Genomic DNA, 18931 nt, shown 5'->3' with positions numbered 1-18931 from the left:
CGAAAATCTACCCTATGACACCCCCCCCGGGAGCTGGAGGAGCTACAGAACTGTATTGATGAGAATCTAAAATGTGGCTTCATCCAACCATCTAGGCTCCGAGTAGCTGCCCCTGTGATGTTTAGAAAAAAGAAGGATGGGTCATTTCGCCTGGTGGTGGACTATAAAAATTTGAACGCCATTTGCATGGAGAATGTTTACCCGTTACCATTCATGAAAGATATGTTAGCCCATCTGTCCAAAGGGAAGATTTTCACCAAACTGGACTTGAGGGAGGCTTATTATAGAGTGTGTATTAAGGAAGGGGACAAATGGAAAACTGCTTTCAACTGCCCCCTCCGTTGTTTCCAGTTCCCAGTGCTCCCTTTCGGATTACACCCCCCCCCCCCCGCAGTTTTTATGCAGTTGATCAACAAAGTACTCCATGAGCACCTGTTCAAAGGGGTCCTGGTCTATCTTAATGACTTTTTTTATCAAAAGTTTTTATTTTTTCACAACAACAAAAAAACTGATTCTCAACAAACAATTACAATGTGGTGAAGGGGTGTTTACATATCTTCTTGTGCTATCTCAAAATAAACATCTCTTTCATACATACATAGATCTTATATTGTCTTTTCTAACATCTTTCATTCTAACCAATAGTAAAATAAATCCCATATTTTATAATATTGCTTATCTTCTTGATCTCTAATTTCAAATGTCAATTTACTCATCTCTGCACATTCCATCATCTTCCTAATTATTTCATCTTGCAAAGGTAGTTTCTCATTTTTCCAATTTTTAGCAAACACAATCCTGGCTGCTGTAATAATGTTCACAATCAAATATTTTACGTCTCTAGTATATATCTTAGGAATAATTCCCAACAGAAAGACTTCTGGCTTAAAATCTATGTCATTTTCTCCAACCATGTGTGTATTTTAGTCCAATCTCTTTTTGCTTCAACGCATGTCCACCACATATGGTAATATGATCCAGGTATCTGATGACACTTCCAGCATTTTTCGGATTTATCCTTGAACATTCTGGCAATTCTTGTCGGGGGCAGATGCCACCTGTAAAACATTTTATACAATTCTGTTTATATGCTGTAGACATTGTCATTTTATAATTATACATCCATAATTTCTGCCAGGCTTCTAGATTTATCCCATGACCAAAATTCTTCCCCCAAGCAATTGTTGTCTCTTTTACTTGTTCTTCTCCAATTTTTCCTCTTAAGAAATCCATACAATTTCCTAATCAAATTGTCATCAGGACCTGTTAAAATCTTATCAAAAAGTAGTTACATTATTGTAAAAGCCTTCTGTTTTAGCATCTTTATCATATCTGGATTCAGAAAACCAATTCATTGTTATACCATCTGCCTCTAGTCCTGATTTGGATTTTAACTCACCCTTTTCATTCAACAATTCATTGTATCTAACAATATGCTCCTTTCTAAATGTTATTGAATATGAGAATGCCTCAATAGATGATACCCAAGTTGGAATTTTCAAAAAATGATTTTACTTTGTCTTCTCCCAATTTGACAACAACGCTTTTCTAATTAGATGTCTTCTAAAGTATCTCTATGTTTTAGCCTGTCCATACCATAAGAAAGCATGCCATCCTAACAACAAATCATGTCCTTCCAAAGTCAATATTCTATTATTTCTCAAGGTTATCCATTCTTTGATCCACATCAAATTTGCTGCCTGATAGTACAATTCCCAATTAGGTAGCCCAAAACCACCTCTCATTCTCTTGTCTTGTAATAGTTCTAATTTTATCCTTGCTTTCCTCCCTTGCCAAATATATTTCAACATTATTTTATTCAGTTCCAGAAAGTATCCCCTACTCGACTTAATTGGAATAATTTGGAACAAATACAAAATTCTAGGTAATATATTCATTTTAATTGTTGATATTCTTCCAAGCAATGACAGTTGTACATGTTCCCATTTAGCCAAATCTGTCACAATCTGCTGTTTGAGTTTACCATTATTTTTCTCTTTCAATGTACTGCACCTTGCGGTCAAATATATCCCCAAATATTTAACCTTATTTGTGACCTTATTTCTGCCAGCTCAATTTTTTGCTTCACTAGCATATTTTTTGTCAGGATTTTCATTTTATCCTTATTAATTTCCTAATTTCTGTTCCTAACAAACAGGAAGCAGCAGGTGAAGCTAACCAGGATCACATCAGATACCTGTACAATTAGCACAGGGGCCCCCCAAGGTTGTGTGCTCTCCCCACTTCTCTTCTCTCTGTATACCAATGACTGCATCTCCAACGATCCATCTGTTAAACTACTGAAGTTCGCAGATGACACAACAGTGATTGGTCTCATTCGAGACAATGTGTCAGGCCTGGAAACCATATTAGACTTTAGGGTTCCAGACGCTGCCACATTTTTCCCCTGAGGGGAGGAAGGGGGGCTGAGGGGGATGGTAACATTCTTCAAGCGGTCAAGGTCGGATGATGTTCACATCTGCAGGAAGAGTGGCAAGAAGATATTCGAATGAACTGGGAGAACGTGGGACCATGTGACCATCAAAGGGGTCAGGGGGGTGGGACTCTTGGGGTTTGTATAATTGGGAAAAGAATCCGGAAATTCAGTTTTGGAATTTCACTCATCGTGTGCCAGTTTCCTCATGCTAGTAAAGAACTCTGGAAAACAATGGCTTCTGAGGTTTTTTTTTTATGCAGAAGAGGTTTTTCTGGAACCTTGACATTATTCCAAAACTCCTAACTTTCTTTTGCTAACGGTACCCTCTCCTCCGCTCAGAGGGGGCCCGTTAGGGGGGTGCTGGGCCCCAGCCTCCGCAACCTCCACAGCGGTGCAAAGACCCAGTGTGTCAGGCCTTGACACAGTGAAGATGGGAGAGCAGCCAGCTGAAAGCATGGATGCAACACAGAAGCTTGGATCTAACAATTTAGTTGAAATCACCTACTTCCCATCGGAAGATATGACTCAAAAACCCGAAGTGGTAGACCCTGCTTGTCAGCTTGGAGCACGGCCCAAAGACTCGGATTCATGGGTAAGCTGTCGTTCGGGAGAAAATATTTCCCCGGGGCGGAATGGAGAGCCCCCTCCCTCTTCTCAACCTCACTGGAGGACAGTAAAACCCGGAGAATCGGGAGAGTCACTGGATTGGGACCTGAGAAACCCCCTGAAATCCCAGTCCCTATTAGACCTCCCTGAAACTTTTGAGCGTTTGGAAGTGAGGCCTCGTATAAGCTCAGCTCACCTACCTCGAGAGCCTTTAGCTCAGCTTAAATTCACCTTCCCTCCCACCAGAGAGGGAGAAATTACTGAAGCTCAAAGCCATTCCGATGAACGCAGGAGGACCTCCCTTCCCTCCTTCAGACGGCAGGGAGTTCAGGCAGCACCAGGGACTTGGGGGGAATCGCAACTCCCCCCTCCAATTGACTTTTCCCACCAACAGAGGCCTACGCTGCCTCCAGCTGCTTCTATTCCTCCTGGCTGGGCATTTTATCCTGGACAAGGGTGGATCCAGTACCAATGGCAACCAGCCAGTTCAGCACCTTTCTTTCCTGGGGGCCCCAGGCCGAGCTTTGCCTCGCAAGCTGAAGCATTTCAAGGACTTCCTTCTCAGCAGCCAGGGGGAATTCCACCCCCCTTCACAACTCAGCAACCAGCCACAACAGCAACGGCCCAAGCAGGCCAGCTAAACCCACCTGCACCCCCTCACCCAGCCCCTCACCCTTTCAAACCAACCTTTGATGGGAATCCACACCACCTGGCTTACTTTCTCAGCAGAATTGAGGCTTACGTTGAACAATATAGACATCAATACCCATCAGAAAGAAGCCTAATCAACGCCATCTCGGATGGTATGAACGTGGGACTAGCCTCAGAATGGATAGCTCAACTACACAATGAACGTGCACCAGAACTAAACGATGTTCACGTATTCATGGCACTGCTTCGCAACCGGTTTCAAGATGATGACCTAATTGCAGAATGTGAAACCACCTTAAAAACGATGAAGCAAGGTAACAAGCCCCTAAAACAATTTGTATGGGATTTCAGAAGGGTTGCTGGCAATCTTAGACATTGGCCAGAACGCATCGTCCTCCACTACTTCAAAGACGCGATTGATCAAAACATCAGAAAAGCCTGCTCCACCAGAGGAATCCCAGAACAACTAAATGACTGGTACAACGTGTCCATCGCTCTGGACAGAGAATTCAACCCCCTCCAAAGCCAATCACCAACTACAACTCCACAACGACCACCTACAAGACCCTCCCTCTTAAGTCCAACCACACCCTCCACCTTTCAGCCTTCAACAATAATCAAATGCTACCGTTGTGGAAAACTAGGACATCGGGCGTCAGTTTGCCTAGCCCCAACACCCCTCCCACAGTATCGCCCACCAATTGCTACCCAAGCACGCAGACCCCCTCGAAGGAATCCGAATACCAGTCGCTTTGCGAGACAAGCCATAAACCTCCCTACTGACCTTCCATCATCTAATTCACCTCCTGATGACTCAAACCAAGCAGAAAACGACCCAATGGTGAGTGCACCCATTCCTCCATTTGCTATCAAAGTAAACTTAGTAATTCCAGGGGGAGGGGCCAAAACAGATTTAGAGGCTATTGTAGACACAGGATGCACCAGATGCCTAATTTCAACCTCTACGGTTGCCCAACTCTGTATAAAAACATTTCCCTTAAAACACCCAATTAAATTCCACCAAGTAGATGGAACCTTGATTGGTGGCGTTCCAGCGACCCAAGTCACACAACTGGTTCGCTTAGAAATTGGAACCCATCATGAACTTATAAGATTCATAGTAATTCCCAAGATGTCAGAATCCATCATCCTGGGTTTAGCTTGGCTGGACAAATGGGAACCCACAATCAAATGGGAGGATGGATTCAGGAAAATTATATGGACTTTCAGACCCTTAGACCCAATTCCCCCTATCGAAAAAAAAACCCTTATCCAAAATGACCACCAGAGGGAACCAACAACCACCATATCCAATCCATCTCCTAATGAACCACGCATCCCTAAAGCATACATGGATTTATCAGAAGTTTTTAGCGAGGATTAATGTAACCTCTTACCCCCACACCGACAAACTGATTGCGCAATTGAATTGCACCCGGGGGCAAAATTACCAAAACCCAAAATGTATTCAATGACACCAGCCGAAATGTCTGAACTAAGAAAATACATTGACACTAACCTAGCCAGAGGGTTCATTGAACCAGCAAAATCACCTGTAGCTGCGCCTGTGCTATTTAAACAAAAGAAAGATGGTTCACTTAGATTGTGTATTGACTTCAAAAATATCAATGCAATTTGCATACAAAACACATACCCTTTACCACTTATGCACGATTTGTTGAACCACTTATCAAAAGGCAAAATTTTCACCAGATTGGATTTAAGGGAAGCCTATTCGTCCGCATCAAGGAAGGTGATGAATGGAAAACGGCTTTCAACTGCCCCTTGGGCAGTTTCCAATACCGTGTCATGCCTTTTGGCCTCCAAGGAGCTCCAGCTGTTTTTATGCAACTAATTAATGAAACCCTGCACCCTCACCTCTACAATGGAGTTCTTGTCTACTTAGATGATATTCTTATCTACACAAACAATATCGAAGAACACATCAAATTGGTCAGACAAGTCCTTAAAAAGCTCCTAGCGGCCAAACTATATGTCAAACTTTCCAAATGCGAATTCCATAAGGAATCCCTAGACTACCTAGGTTACCGGATATCAAACAAAGGTATCGAAATGGACCCAGGAAAAAGTAAAAGCAGTGTTGGATTGGCAACCACCACGCACACGTAAGCAACTTCAAAGTTTCTTGGGATTCGCGAATTTTTACATAAATTAATTCCTTCTTTCGCAGAAGTAGCTCTACCATTAACAGAATTGCTAAAAACTGGGCCATTACCCGCCAAACCCAAACCTACCCAACCCCTACCTTGGACAATGGACTGCCAACGTTCCTTTGAACACCTGAAACGCCTATTCTCCATGGAACCAATTCTTCAACACCCGGATCCAAATAAACCTTTTGTGGTCCAAGCTGATGCAAGTGATGTAGCAATAGCCGCTGTCTTATTACAACGGAATACCGACAACAATCTAATGCCCTGCGCGTACATGTCTAAAAAACTGACGGACACTGAACGCAGATGGGCAGTTTGGGAAAAGGAAGCTTTTGCAGTACGCTGGGCACTCATCTCCTGGAGACACTTCCTTGAAGGGGGAAAAGAACCATTCGAGGTGTGGACCGACCACAAAAACCTCGAATACTTAAAAACCCCTCAAAAGCTTTCTCCCAAACAAGTTCGATGGGCTCAGTTTTTCAAACGGTTCCATTTCACCCTCAAATACATCCCCGGCGACCAAAATCTACTGGCTGACGCCCTATCTAGGAAACCACAATTTGACAGCCAACGCGAAGAGGTAATACATGCGATGATTCCCGATAGCGAACCGGCCAGCCAAGCAATTACTCGACCGCGATCACGCCATAGTACTAACATCCCACCAAATAAACTACTAGCGGAATTAAAATCAGCACTCACTGACGATGCTTGGTTTAAAGAAAACTTGCCACACCTCACCTTAAGGGATGGGATACCCTGGAAAGGAACCAAGATTTATGTACCCGTCGTTATGCGGCTGCCTATACTACAAAGAAGCCACGACTCTCGCCTAGGAGGTCACTTTGGATTTTCAAAGACTCTCCACTTGGCTAGAAGACAATTCTGGTGGCCAAAAATGAAATCAGATGTTGAAGACTATGTCCGGAGCTGTGCTACCTGCGCCACCATGAAGTCCAGACCAGGGAAACCCCCTGGACTCCTACAACCCGTAGCTGAACCCACCAGACCCTGGGAAGAAATTGCCATGGATTTTATTGTTGAACTCCCACCTAGTGGAGGAAATACAGTGATATGGACCGTAATAGACTTGTTCTCTAAACAGGCCCACTTCACTGCGTGTAGTGGATTGCCATCGGCGAGAAAATTAGCAAAGCTCTTCGTCAAACACATCTACAGACTGCATGGGGTGTTCAATTCACAGCCAAGTATAATATCCGACAGGGGTGTTCAATTCACAGCCAAGTTCTGGAGGGAGTTCCTACGGTCCATTGGGTCGTCTCAAGGACTTAGTTCTGGGTTCCATCCGCATACCAATGGAGCGGCTGAAAAATTAAACTCGATGGTAGAACAATACATACGGTGTTATGTAAATTACCAACAAGAAAACTGGTCAGATTTGTTACCATTTGCAGAAGTCGCATATAATAATGCTGTACACAGCAGCACGGGGTTAACCCCTTTTCAAGTAACCACCGGCATGGACTTCGTTCCAATGCCTGAACTCCCTGTGCCACCCCCCACTACCGTTTCCCTAACGGACTGGATTAATTCATTGAAAAAAGGTTGGGAGAATACAAAAAAGGCCTTAACTGTGACAGCTCGGAATTACAAAGCCCAAGCTGACAAACACCGTTCCCTTCAACCCCCTTTTCGCATTGGAGATAAAGTCTTTTTATCTACTAAGTATCTGAGGTTGAGAATACCCAGCAGAAAATTCGGTCCAAAATTTTTGGGTCCTTTCCCCATTGTAAAAATTATTAATCCCGTTACCGTCCAACTCAAGCTCCCTCGAATGTTGGGGAAAATACACCCGGTATTCCATACCAGCTTATTAAAACCTGCTAGACAGTCTGGTCTGAGACCTCAACCTGCCGCTCCCCCACCACCCTTGATAATCCAAGGTGAAACCCACTATGAAATCAAGAAAATCCTTGACTCTAGACTATATAGAGGTCAATTACAATATTTAGTCCACTGGAAGGGATATCCATTATCTGAATCTACTTGGGTCAAAAGTTGGAAAGTAAATGCGGACAATTTGATTAGACAATTTCACGACACTTTCCCTGACAAACCTAAAAAATCTCTTGGAGAGGGAGGGGGTAGAGGGGAAGTGTGGACCACTGACACTCTTCTTTATCGACTCTTTGTTTTCTTTCCTAGGATATAGCTTCTTTTCCAAGGGGGGACGCCTGTCAGGCCTGGAAACCATATTAGACTTTAGGGTTCCAGACGCTGCCACATTTTTCCCCTGAGGGGAGGAAGGGGGGCTGAGGGGTATGGTAACATTCTTCAAGCGGTCAAGGTCGGATGATGTTCACATCTGCAGGAAGAGTGGCAAGAAGATATTCGAATGAACTGGGAGAACGTGGGACCATGTGACCATCAAAGGGGTCAGGGGGGTGGGACTCTTGGGGTTTGTATAATTGGGAAAAGAATCCGGAAATTCAGTTTTGGAATTTCACTCATCGTGTGCCAGTTTCCTCATGCTAGTAAAGAACTCTGGAAAACAACGGCTTCTGAGGTTTTTTTTTATGCAGAAGAGGTTTTTCTGGAACCTTGACATTATATATGTCAAATATATGTCGAATCCGCATATACATGTGAGGTCGAACGACTAGCCTTGTGGTGCGACCGAAACAATCTGGAACTGAGCACACTCAAAACTGTAGAAATGGTGGTAGACTTTAGGAGAAACCCTTCCATACTTCCACCTCTCACAATACTTGACAACACAGTGTCAACAGTAGAAACCTTTAAATTTCTAGGTTCTATCATATCGCAAGATCTAAAATGGACAGTTAACATCAAAAATGTCATCAAAAAAGGACAACAAAGACTGTTCTTTCTGCGCCAACTCAGAAAGCTCAAACTGCCCAAGGAGCTACAGTTCTGATCCAGTTCTACAGAGGAATTATTGAGTCTGTCATTTGCACCTCTATAACTGTCTGATTTGATTCTGCAACCCAACAAGAAAGACACAGACTTCAGAGGATAATTAGAACTGCAGAAAAAATAATTGCTACCAACCTGCTTTCCATTGAGGACCTGTATACTGCACAAATCAAGAAGAGGGCCATGAAAATATTTAAAGATCCTTCACATCCTGGACAGAAACTGTTTCAATACCTACCATCAAAATGACGCTATAGAGCACTGCACATCAGAACAACTAGACACAAGAACAGTTTTTTCCCGAAGGCCATCACTCTGCTAAACAAATAATTCCCTCAACACTGTCAAATTATTTACTAAATCTACACTACTATTAATCTTCTCATCATTTCCATCACCAATCTCTTTCCACTTATGATTGTATGACTGTAACTTTTTGTTGCTATCATTAAGGGTTAAATTGTATCCTATGACCATCATTTGTGTTGTAAATGTACCTTGATGAAGGTATTTTTTTTCTTTTTCTTTTATGTATACTGAGAGCATAAGCACCAAAACAAATTCCTTTTGTGTCCAATCACACTTGGCCAATAAATTCTATTCTATTCTAATTTTCAACCCTGCCACTTTCCCAAATTCACCTATTCTTTCTATCAAACAATTTTTAGATTCTAATGGATCTTCAATAATAAAAACCAAATCATCAGCAAAAGCTTGAAGTTTATATTCTTCCCTCTGAATTTTCAAACCTTTTATCTCTCTTTCCTCTCTAATGTTTCTATTTAATACTTCCAGAGTCAACACAAACAGCAGCGGTGACAGTGGGCAACCTTGTCTTGTACCTTTTTCAATTTGAAACACTTCAGTCAATTCTCCATTTATCATAATCTTAGCTGATTGTTTATGGTATATGGCTTCTATTGCTTTAATAAACATTTCACCAAAACCCATTTGTTTCAATTGTAAGAAAATAAAATGCCAATTAACATTGTCAAAAGCTTTTTGTGCATCCAAAATAATCAAAGCCATTTGTTTGTCGGGATGGGCCTCATAATATTCTAGTGTATCCAAAACATTCTCATATTGTTTTTAATGTCTTTTAGGCAGAAATCCATTTTGATCAGAATATATAAACTCATTCAAATATCGTTTCAATCGTTCTGCTAATATTAAAGCAAAAATTTTATAGTCCGAATTTAACAGGGATATAGGTCTATAGTTTTTTACTTGTTTTAAGTCGGAGTCCTCTTTAGGGATAAGAGTAATATAGGCCTCTGTCCAGGTCTCAGGTATTTTCCCCTTTTGCATCACTTCATTCATAACCTCTAATAGTGGAAGGCCCAATTCTTCTTGAAAAGTCAGGTAATATTCAACTGGAAACCCATCTGGACCTGGTGCTTTACCTCTATTTTTTTTAAGTGCTTGCATTAATGCCATCATTATTTATTTATTTTATTTATTTTATTTTATTAAATTTTTATACCGCCCTTCTCCCGAAGGACTCAGGGCGGTGTACAGCCAGAATAAAAACAAAATATATACAATTTAAAACAACATTTAAAAAGAGCAAATTTTAAAGGCTGATTATTAAAATTTAGATTTAAAAATTTAAAAATATTAAGAATACCCAATTTAAAATTCAACACAAATTATGCCAGTCCCGCTTTAATAAATAGATATGTTTTGAGCTCACGACGGAAGGTCCGAAGATCAGGCACTTGACGCAGGCCAGGGGGAAGTTCGTTCCAGAGCGTCACTGCCCCCACAGAGAAGGCCCTACTCCTGGGGGCCGCCAGCCGACACTGTTTGGCGGACGGCACCCTGAGAAGACCCTCTCTGTGAGAGCGTACGGGTCGGTGGGAGGCAAAGGGTAACAGCAGGCGGTCTCGTAAGTACCCGGGTCCTAAGCCATGGAGCGCTTTAAAGATAGTTACCAAAATCTTGAAGCGCACCCGAAAGACCACAGGAAGCCAGTGCAAGCTACGGAGCAGCGATGTCACGCGCAGCCGCATTCTGGACTAACTGCAGCCTCCGGGTGCACCTCAAGGGCAGCCCCATGTAGAGAGCATTGCAATAATCCAGCCTAGACGTAACCAGAGCGTGAGTGACCGTGCATAAGGCATCCCGGTCAAGGAAGGGACGCAACTGGCGAACCAAGCGAACTTGGTAAAAGGCCCTCCTGGCGACGGCCGCCAGGTGTTCATCAAAAGACAGCCGTCCATCCAGGAGGACGCCCAAGTTGCGAACCACCTCCTTTGGGGCCACTAACTCGCCCCCAACAGTCAGCTGCGAGTGCAGCTGACTGTACCGGGATGTCGGCATCCACAGCCGCTCCGTCTTGGAGGGATTGAGCTTGAGTCTGTTTCTCCCCATCCAGACCCGTACGGCTTCCAGGCACCGGGACAGCACTTCGACCGCTTCGTTGGGGTGGTCCGGGGTGGAAAAGTACAGCTGAGTATCATCAACGTACAGATGATAACTCACCCCGAAACCACTGATGACCTCACCCAGTGGCTTCATATAGATGTTGAACAGGGTAGGCGAGAGAATCGACCCCTGAGGCACCCCACCTCTGCCCCCCTGTCAACACCGTCTGCGACCGGTCAGAGAGATAGGAGGAGAACCACCGATAAATGGTGCCCCCCACTCCCAATCCCTACAACCGGCGCAGCAGGATACCATGGTCGATGGTATCGAAGGCCGCTGAGTGATCTAATAGGACCAAGGCAGAGGAACAACCCCTGTCCCTGGCCCTCCAGAGGTCATCCACCAACGCGACCAAAGCCGTCTCCATGCTATAACCGGGTCGGAAGCCAGACTGGAACGGGTCTAGATAGACAGTTTCCTCCAGGTGCCGAGGGAGCTGCGATGCAACCACACTCTCTACAACCTTCGCCACAAAGCGAAGGTTGGAGACTGGATGGTAATTACCCAAAATAGCTGGGTCCAGGGAAGGCTTCTTGAGGAGAGGTCTCACCACCGCCTCTTTCAAGGCGGCGGGGAAAACCCCTTCCATCAAAGAAGCATTTATAATCCCCTGGAGCCAGCCTCGTGTCACTTCCTGAGCAGCCAGCACTAACCAGGAAGGGCACGGGTCCAGTAAACATGTAGTTGCATGTAACCTCCCCAGCAACCTGTCCATGTCCTCGGGAGCCACAGACTCAAACTCATCCCAAATAACCTCAACAAGACGTGTCTCTGTCATCTCAGCTGGATCATCGCAATCTTGGTCCAAACTATCCCGAAGCTGAACGATTTTATCGTATAGATAACCGTTAAACTCCTCAGCTCATCCCTGTAAGGGGTCATCCCGTCCCTCTTGATGGAGGAGGGAACGGGTCACCCAAAACAGGGCGGCCGGGCGGTTATCTGCCGATGCAATGAGGGTGGAAACGTAGGAACGTTTCGCCTCCCTCATTGCCACTAGGTAGGTCCTAGTAAAGGACCTCACTAGTGTCCGATCAGCCTCGGAACAGCTAGACCTCCAAGTACTCTCTAGGCATCTTCTCCGGCGTTTCATCTCTCTCAGCTCCTCGGAAAACCAGGGAGCCAATTGAGATCTACGCCGGGTCAGAGGCCGCAAAGGCACGACACGGTCCAAAGCCCCAGCCGCGGCCCGTTCCCAGGCCGCAACCAGTTCTTCAGTCGTGCTGTGGGTAAGATCCTCAGGGAACGGCCCAAGCTCCGTCCGGAACCTCTCCCGGTCCATCAGGCGCCTGGGATGGAACCAACGCATTGGCTCCGTCTCCCTGCGGTGGTGAGCGGCGGTCCGAAAGTCTAGGCGAAGAAGAAAATGATCTGACCATGACACTGGCTCTTTAACTATATCTCCTAAATCCAGATCATTAACCCACTGACCAGAGATAAAAATCAGGTCTAGCGCGCCTCCCCCAATGTGTGTAGGGCCATCAATTACTTGAATCAGGTCCAAGGCCATCATGGAGGCCTGGAACTCCTGAACCACCGTTGATGACAAGCCGGCTGATGGCAGGTTGAAATCCCCCAAGACCAAAAGTCTGGGAATCTCCACCGCCACGCCAGCAAGCACCTCTAGTAGCTCAGGTAGGGCTGTATTATGTTTCCCTCCAACATCATTTTCATATCTTCAGGAATCTGAGCTAAATTTGCTTTATACAAATAGTGTTTCACATCTTCCTCATCAATTTCCTCTTTTCCGTATAATTGCGTGTAAAAATTCTGAGCCACTTTTTTCTTCTCGTCATTCAAAAATTGGATCTGGCACAAATTTATTAATTCCAATCTGCCATTCTTCCAAATTTTTATCTTTCTTAATTATTGGTATCATCTGAAACAAAAACAAGAATTTAGGCAAAACATTCATTTTTATAGCTGCTATTCTCCCCAACAGAGATAATTGTAATTTTTTCCAAGTATTCATTTCTTTCTGAATTTTGTGCCATAACACATCATAATTATTCTTATACAATTTCACATTTGATGAAGTAAGAAAAACTCCTAAATATTTAACCTTTTTTACAATTTCAAATCCTGTTATTTCCTCTAACTTTTCTTTCTGATTCTTAGTCACGTTTTTTATAATCATTTTTGTTTTGTTTTGATTCACTTTAAACCCTGAGACCTTTCCATATTGATTAATTAATTCCAACAAATACACACTTGAGTTTATAGGATGAGTCAGCATGATCACCAAATCATCTGCAAATGCTCTCACTTTATATTCATGTCTTCTAATTCTAATACCCTCTATCTCCCTAAATTCTCTTATCTTATCCAGTAAGGGCTCCAAGGACATAACAAACAATAAAGGTGATAAGGGACACCCCTGCCTCGTTCCTTTCGCAATTTTAAAACTATCTGTCAAACTACCATTAATTATTATCTGAGCTGTTTGCTCTCCATAAATTGCCCTAAGTATTCTTGTAAAACTATTTCCAAATTGCATTTTATCTGCTAATTTAAATAAAAACTCCCAATGCAATCGATCAAAAGCTTTCTCTGCATCCAAAAAAATAAACGCTGCTGGAATTTGATTTTTCTTTTCCAAATATTCTAATAAATTCACTATCTGCCTGACATGATTCCTAATTTGTCTCCCCTTTATAAATCCAGACTGATCAGTATGAATCCTTTGTTGTACAATTTCCATTAACCTATTTGCCATTATTTTCGCAAAAATCGTATAATCGTTATTCGAGAGTGAAATCGGTCTATAATTCCCAGGCTTGGTACAATCCTGATCCTCCTTTGGTATCAATGAAATAAAAGTAGTTCTCCATGATGGGGGCACTCCTCCTCCCATCTGTATCTGATTAAATAACTCCTTAAGTGGACCTACTATCTCATTCTGTAAATTTTTATAATATATTGCTGTAAGTCCATCTGTACCTGGAGATTTACCTAATTTTAATTGCTTTATTCCCAAAATAATTTCTTCAGAAGTTACAGGCCGATTCAACTCTTTCCTTTGTTCATTAGTTAAACCTTTAACCTTATATTCTTTCAAGTAATTATCAATATCCATATTCAATATTGTATCTCTAGCATATAAATTTGTATAATATTCCAAGAAAGCTTTTTTAATTTTATCCTGTTGAAATCTCTCTTTACCTTTGTATTCTATTCTTTCTATATTACGTGCTTTCTGTCTTTTCCTTAACATATAAGCTAACCACCTCCCTGATTTATTGGCATTACAAAAAGTATTATGTTTAGCACATTGTATATTTGTTGCCACCTGATCTGCCATTAACATATTAAATTGACTCTGTAATAAAAGCGAGAGTTAAAATGAAAATAATGCAAGATACACGGGAAAGAGGAGGATTAAAAATGCCTAATTTAAAATTGTATTATGAAGCAGTTGTTCTTTCTGTAATAAGTGATTGGTTTAATTTGACGGAGGAAAGGATTTTGAATATAGAAGGTTATGATTTATTATATGGTTGGCATGCATATTTATTATACGATAAGAAGGTAGACAAAGCTTTTAAGAATCATGTGTTGAGAATTGCTCTTTTGCGTGTTTGGAAGAAGTATTATTATAAGTTAAATTATAAAATTCCTATATGGGCGAGTCCCCGGCATGCAGTAGAGAATATTAGTATAGAACAAGAACAAGAAATGATTACTTACAAAGAACTTTTATATAATGAGAGGGGAAATTTACAATTAAAATCTTTGCATACATTAAAAGAAGAAGGGAGGAATTACACGTGGTTTCAATATGGGCAGTTAAAGGCTAGATGGAAAGAAGATCAGAAAATTGGTATTATTCAAAATGAAGAAAATTTAGTAAAACAAATTAGAAATCAAACCCGGGGCATATAAAGAGATTGTATAATGTGTTGGTAGAAATAGATTCAGAAAGGACTTGATAAAGGATTGTATGATAAAGTGGGCGCAGAATATTCAGGAACCAATAATGTTGGAAACTTGGGAGAGAATTTGGTTAGAAATGTTAAATTTACACAAGCGCAGAATTTAAGGGGAAACTTTTATAAGATGTTTTATAGATGGCATTTAGATCCTAAGAAACTATCATGTATAGTATCCAGATATGCAAGTGAAATGTTGGAGATGCAATTGTGATGATGCTACATATTTTCATGTATGGTGGACTTGTAAGAAAATTAAGTCTTTCTGGATAAAAATTTGGTGGATTATGCAGAATGTTTTGAAGAAGAAGATTAAGTTTCAACCACAATTTTTCCTTTTAGGGATTACGATAGATTATACAGTAACTGATACTAAATTGATATTGAACTTGATAACAGCAGCAAGATTACTGATTGGACAGTACTGGAAGAAAAAAGAACTACCTACAATAGAAGAATGGATATTGAAAGTTTCTAATTTGGCGGAAATGGCCAAAATCTCAGCCTTTTTGAAAGACAATACTCAAGAAAAATATTTAAACAAATGGAAGAAATGGATTGACTATATTCAAAATAGATATCAGACTAAGAGATATCAGACTGCCTTTGAATGAAGGACGTAATTTTTGATTTTAAAGGAGGAAGTCAGGATATGCGAAAGAGAAGGATTATAATTGTGTTAGACTTTAAAAATTTAATGTATGAATGTTAGCTTTTTGAACTATACCTTGTGTTTATTCCGGGAAGTCTGGGGGGGAGGGGGGTTTTTGAGGGAGGGGAAAGGCGATGGGGGGGAGAAAAAAAAATTTTTTTTGTAAAACTTTTCAAATTAAAAAAAAATTGGATCTGGCCTTTATCATCTTCTAATTGTACTATTCTGCAATTTTCTTTCTCTTTTTTAAGTTTATAGGCTAACCATCTACTGTTTATTAGCGTTTTCGAAATAATTCTGTTTTGCCTCTTTGATTTTTTGTGCTAGCTCTTCCTTTTCAATCAAAGATCAGTGCGCATGTCCAAGATGGCGCTGCGCCGCTGAACGGGAGATGCGGCGACGGGCTTCTTTTGGACCCGACCGGGCTGGGGGGGTCTTTTTGAGAGCTTGGATCCCCCGCCCGGGTAGAGGGCAGTGTGGACAGTCGGAGGATGGGCGGATTGAGGCTGGGCGGCTCCGGGTCGCTTCAGGAGGAGCCCCGGAGTGCCCTCCCCCCAACGGCGATGGCCTGGCCTTTTTCAGCGGCGGCGGCCGGGGCCGGGCTGGACTCTTTGGCGGCGGTGGCGGCCTTGCTGCGTGACAACAGCCCTGCCCGAGCTGTTGGAGTTGTTGGCCGGGTTGGCAGTTGAAACCCCTAGACTGTTGGTCATGGGGGATTTCAACTTGCCATCAACTGGCGCGGCATCCTCGATCACTTGGGAGTTCATGGCTTCCATGACGGCCATGGACCTGACTCAATTAATTGATGGCCCTACTCACATTGGGGGTGGCACCCTAGACTTGGTTTTTATCTCTGGCCAGTGGTTGAATGATCTGATTTTAAATGATTTACTTATTGAGCCTTTGTCATGGTCAGATCATTTTCTCCTTCGTCTGGACTTTCAGACCGCTACCCACCGCCGCAGGGAGATGGAACCAATGCATTGGTTCCATCCCAGGTGCCTGATGGATCCTGAGAGGTTCCTTATGGAGCTTGGGCCGTTTCCCGAGAACCTGGCCCACGGCACGACTGAAGAGCTAGTCACGGCCTGTGAACAGGCCGCGGCTGGATCTTTGGACCGTGTCGTGCCTTTGTGGCCTCTGACCCGGCGTCGATCTCAACCAGCTCCTTGGTTCCCCGAGGAGCTGAGGGAGATGAAACGCCGGAGAAGACGCCTAGAGAGTGTCTGGAGATCCAGCCATTCTGAGGCTGACCGGACACTAGTTAGGTCCTATAGCAGGACCTACCTAGTGGCACTGAGGGATGCGAAACGTTCCTACGTTTCCTCCCTCATTGCGTCGGCAGATAACCGCCCGGCCGCCCTGTTTCGGGTGACCCGTTCTCTACTTCAACAGGAGGGGCGGGAGGACCCCCTACAAGGGCGTGCCAAGGAGTTTAACGGTTATCTATACGATAAAATCGTTCAGCTTCGTGACGGATTGGATCAAAATTGGGTAGATCCAGGTGAGAGTTCCGAGACCCGTCTTGTTGAGGTGGTTTGGGATGATTTTGACCCTGTGACTCCCGAGGACATGGACAGGTTGCTGGGAAGACTGAATGCCACCACATGTTTACTGGACGAGGCTGGCTCCAGGGGATTATTAATGCTTCTCTGCGGGAGGGGATCTTTCCCGCTGCCTTGAAAGAGGCGGTGGTGAGACCTCTCCTCAAGAAGCCTTTCCTGGACACGGCTGTTTTAGGAAATTATCGTCCGGTCTCCAACCTTCGCTTTACGGCGAAGGTTGTAGAGAGTGTGGTGGCACGTCAGCTACCCCAGTACCTGGATGAAACCGTCTATCTAGACCTGTTCCAGTCTGGCTTCCGGCCCGGGTACAGTACGGAGACGGCTTTGGTCGCATTGGTGGATGATCTCTGGAGGGCCAGGGATAAGGGTTACTCCTCTGCCCTGGTCCTATTAGACCTCTCAGCGGCTTTTGATACCATCGACCATGGTATCTTGCTGCGCCGGTTAGAGGGGTTGGGAGTGGGAGACTGTTTATCGGTGGTTCTCCTCCTACCTCTCGGTGTTGACAGGGGGGCAGAGATCGACTCCGAGGCGCCTCATGTGTGGAGTGCCGCAGGGATCGATTCTCTCATCTACATGAAGCCACTGGGTGAGATCATCAGTGATTTTGGGGTGAGATACCAACTGTACGCTGATGACACGCAGCTATACTTTTCCACCCCAGGCCACCCCAACGAAGCTATCGAAGTACTGTCCCGGTGTCTGGAGGCCGTACGGGCCTGGATTGGGAGGAACAGGTTCAAACTTAATCCCTCCAAGACGGAGTGGCTGTGGATGCCGGCACCCCGGTACAGTCAGCTGCAGCCGCGGCTGTCTGTTGGGGGCGAGTCATTGGCCCCGATGGAGAGGGTGCGCAACTTGGGCGTGCTCCTGGATGGGCGGCTGTCTTTCAAAGACCATTTGACAGCCGTCTCCAGGAGAGCTTTCTATCAGGTTCGCCTGATCCGCCAGTTGCGCCCCTTCCTGGACCGGGATGCCCTATGCACGGTCACTCATGCTCTCGTTACCTCTCGTCTGGACTATTGCAATGCTCTCTACATGGGGCTCCCCTTGAAGAGCACCCGGAGACTCCAGCTAGTCCAGAATGCGGCTGCGCGGGTTATTGAGGGAGCAGTTCGGAGCTCCCATGTAACACCTATCCTGTGCAGACTGCACTGGCTGCCTGTTGTCTTCCGGGTGCGCTTCAAGGTGTTAGTTACTACCTTTAAAGCACTCCATGGCTTAGGACCGGGATACCTACGGGACCGTCTACTGCCAACGTCTATCTCCCAACGTCTATCTCTGCGCTCTCACAGAGAGGGGCTCCTCAGGATGCCGTCAGCCAAGCAATGTCGGCTGGCGGCCCCCAGGGGGAGGGCCTTCTCTGTGGGGGCTCCTACCCTATGGAACGAGCTTCCCCCTGGACTCCGACAAATACCTGACCTTAGGACCTTCCACCGCGAACTTAAAACCTACTTATGTCGTCTTGCTGGACTCGCTTAAATTTTATATTATTAAATTGATTTATGGGTTTTAAATTTTTTAGTAAATTTTAGAGGGAATATTTTTATAAGTAGCCATATTAAATAAGTTTTTTAAGGGTTGTTTTTAGT

General features: G+C 43.9%; 1 protein-coding gene across 3 annotated transcripts in view; it reads right to left on the bottom strand.

Annotated features, from left to right (window-relative positions):
* Positions 1 to 447: 447 nt before the first annotated feature.
* KAT14 (lysine acetyltransferase 14) overlaps positions 448 to 18931 on the bottom strand; it is a 170774-nt gene continuing 152290 nt past the window's right edge. For 2 of the 3 annotated variants that reach the window (XM_058174606.1, XM_058174607.1), the window contains one exon: positions 449 to 1058. In XM_058174606.1, coding sequence (XP_058030589.1) covers positions 1014 to 1058 — 45 coding nt within the window. In that variant the 3' untranslated portion in view covers positions 449 to 1013. Of the gene's footprint in view, positions 1059 to 18931 lie in introns of all 3 variants that reach the window. The other variant, XM_058174608.1, reaches the window with a different exon arrangement.

The sequence above is a fragment of the Ahaetulla prasina genome, chromosome 3, assembly GCF_028640845.1.
Source record: "Ahaetulla prasina isolate Xishuangbanna chromosome 3, ASM2864084v1, whole genome shotgun sequence".
In the NCBI taxonomy this organism is placed as follows: Eukaryota; Metazoa; Chordata; class Lepidosauria; order Squamata; family Colubridae; genus Ahaetulla; species Ahaetulla prasina.
Note: the sequence above shows the minus strand (reverse complement) of the source record. Positions and strands in the feature narration are given on the sequence as shown.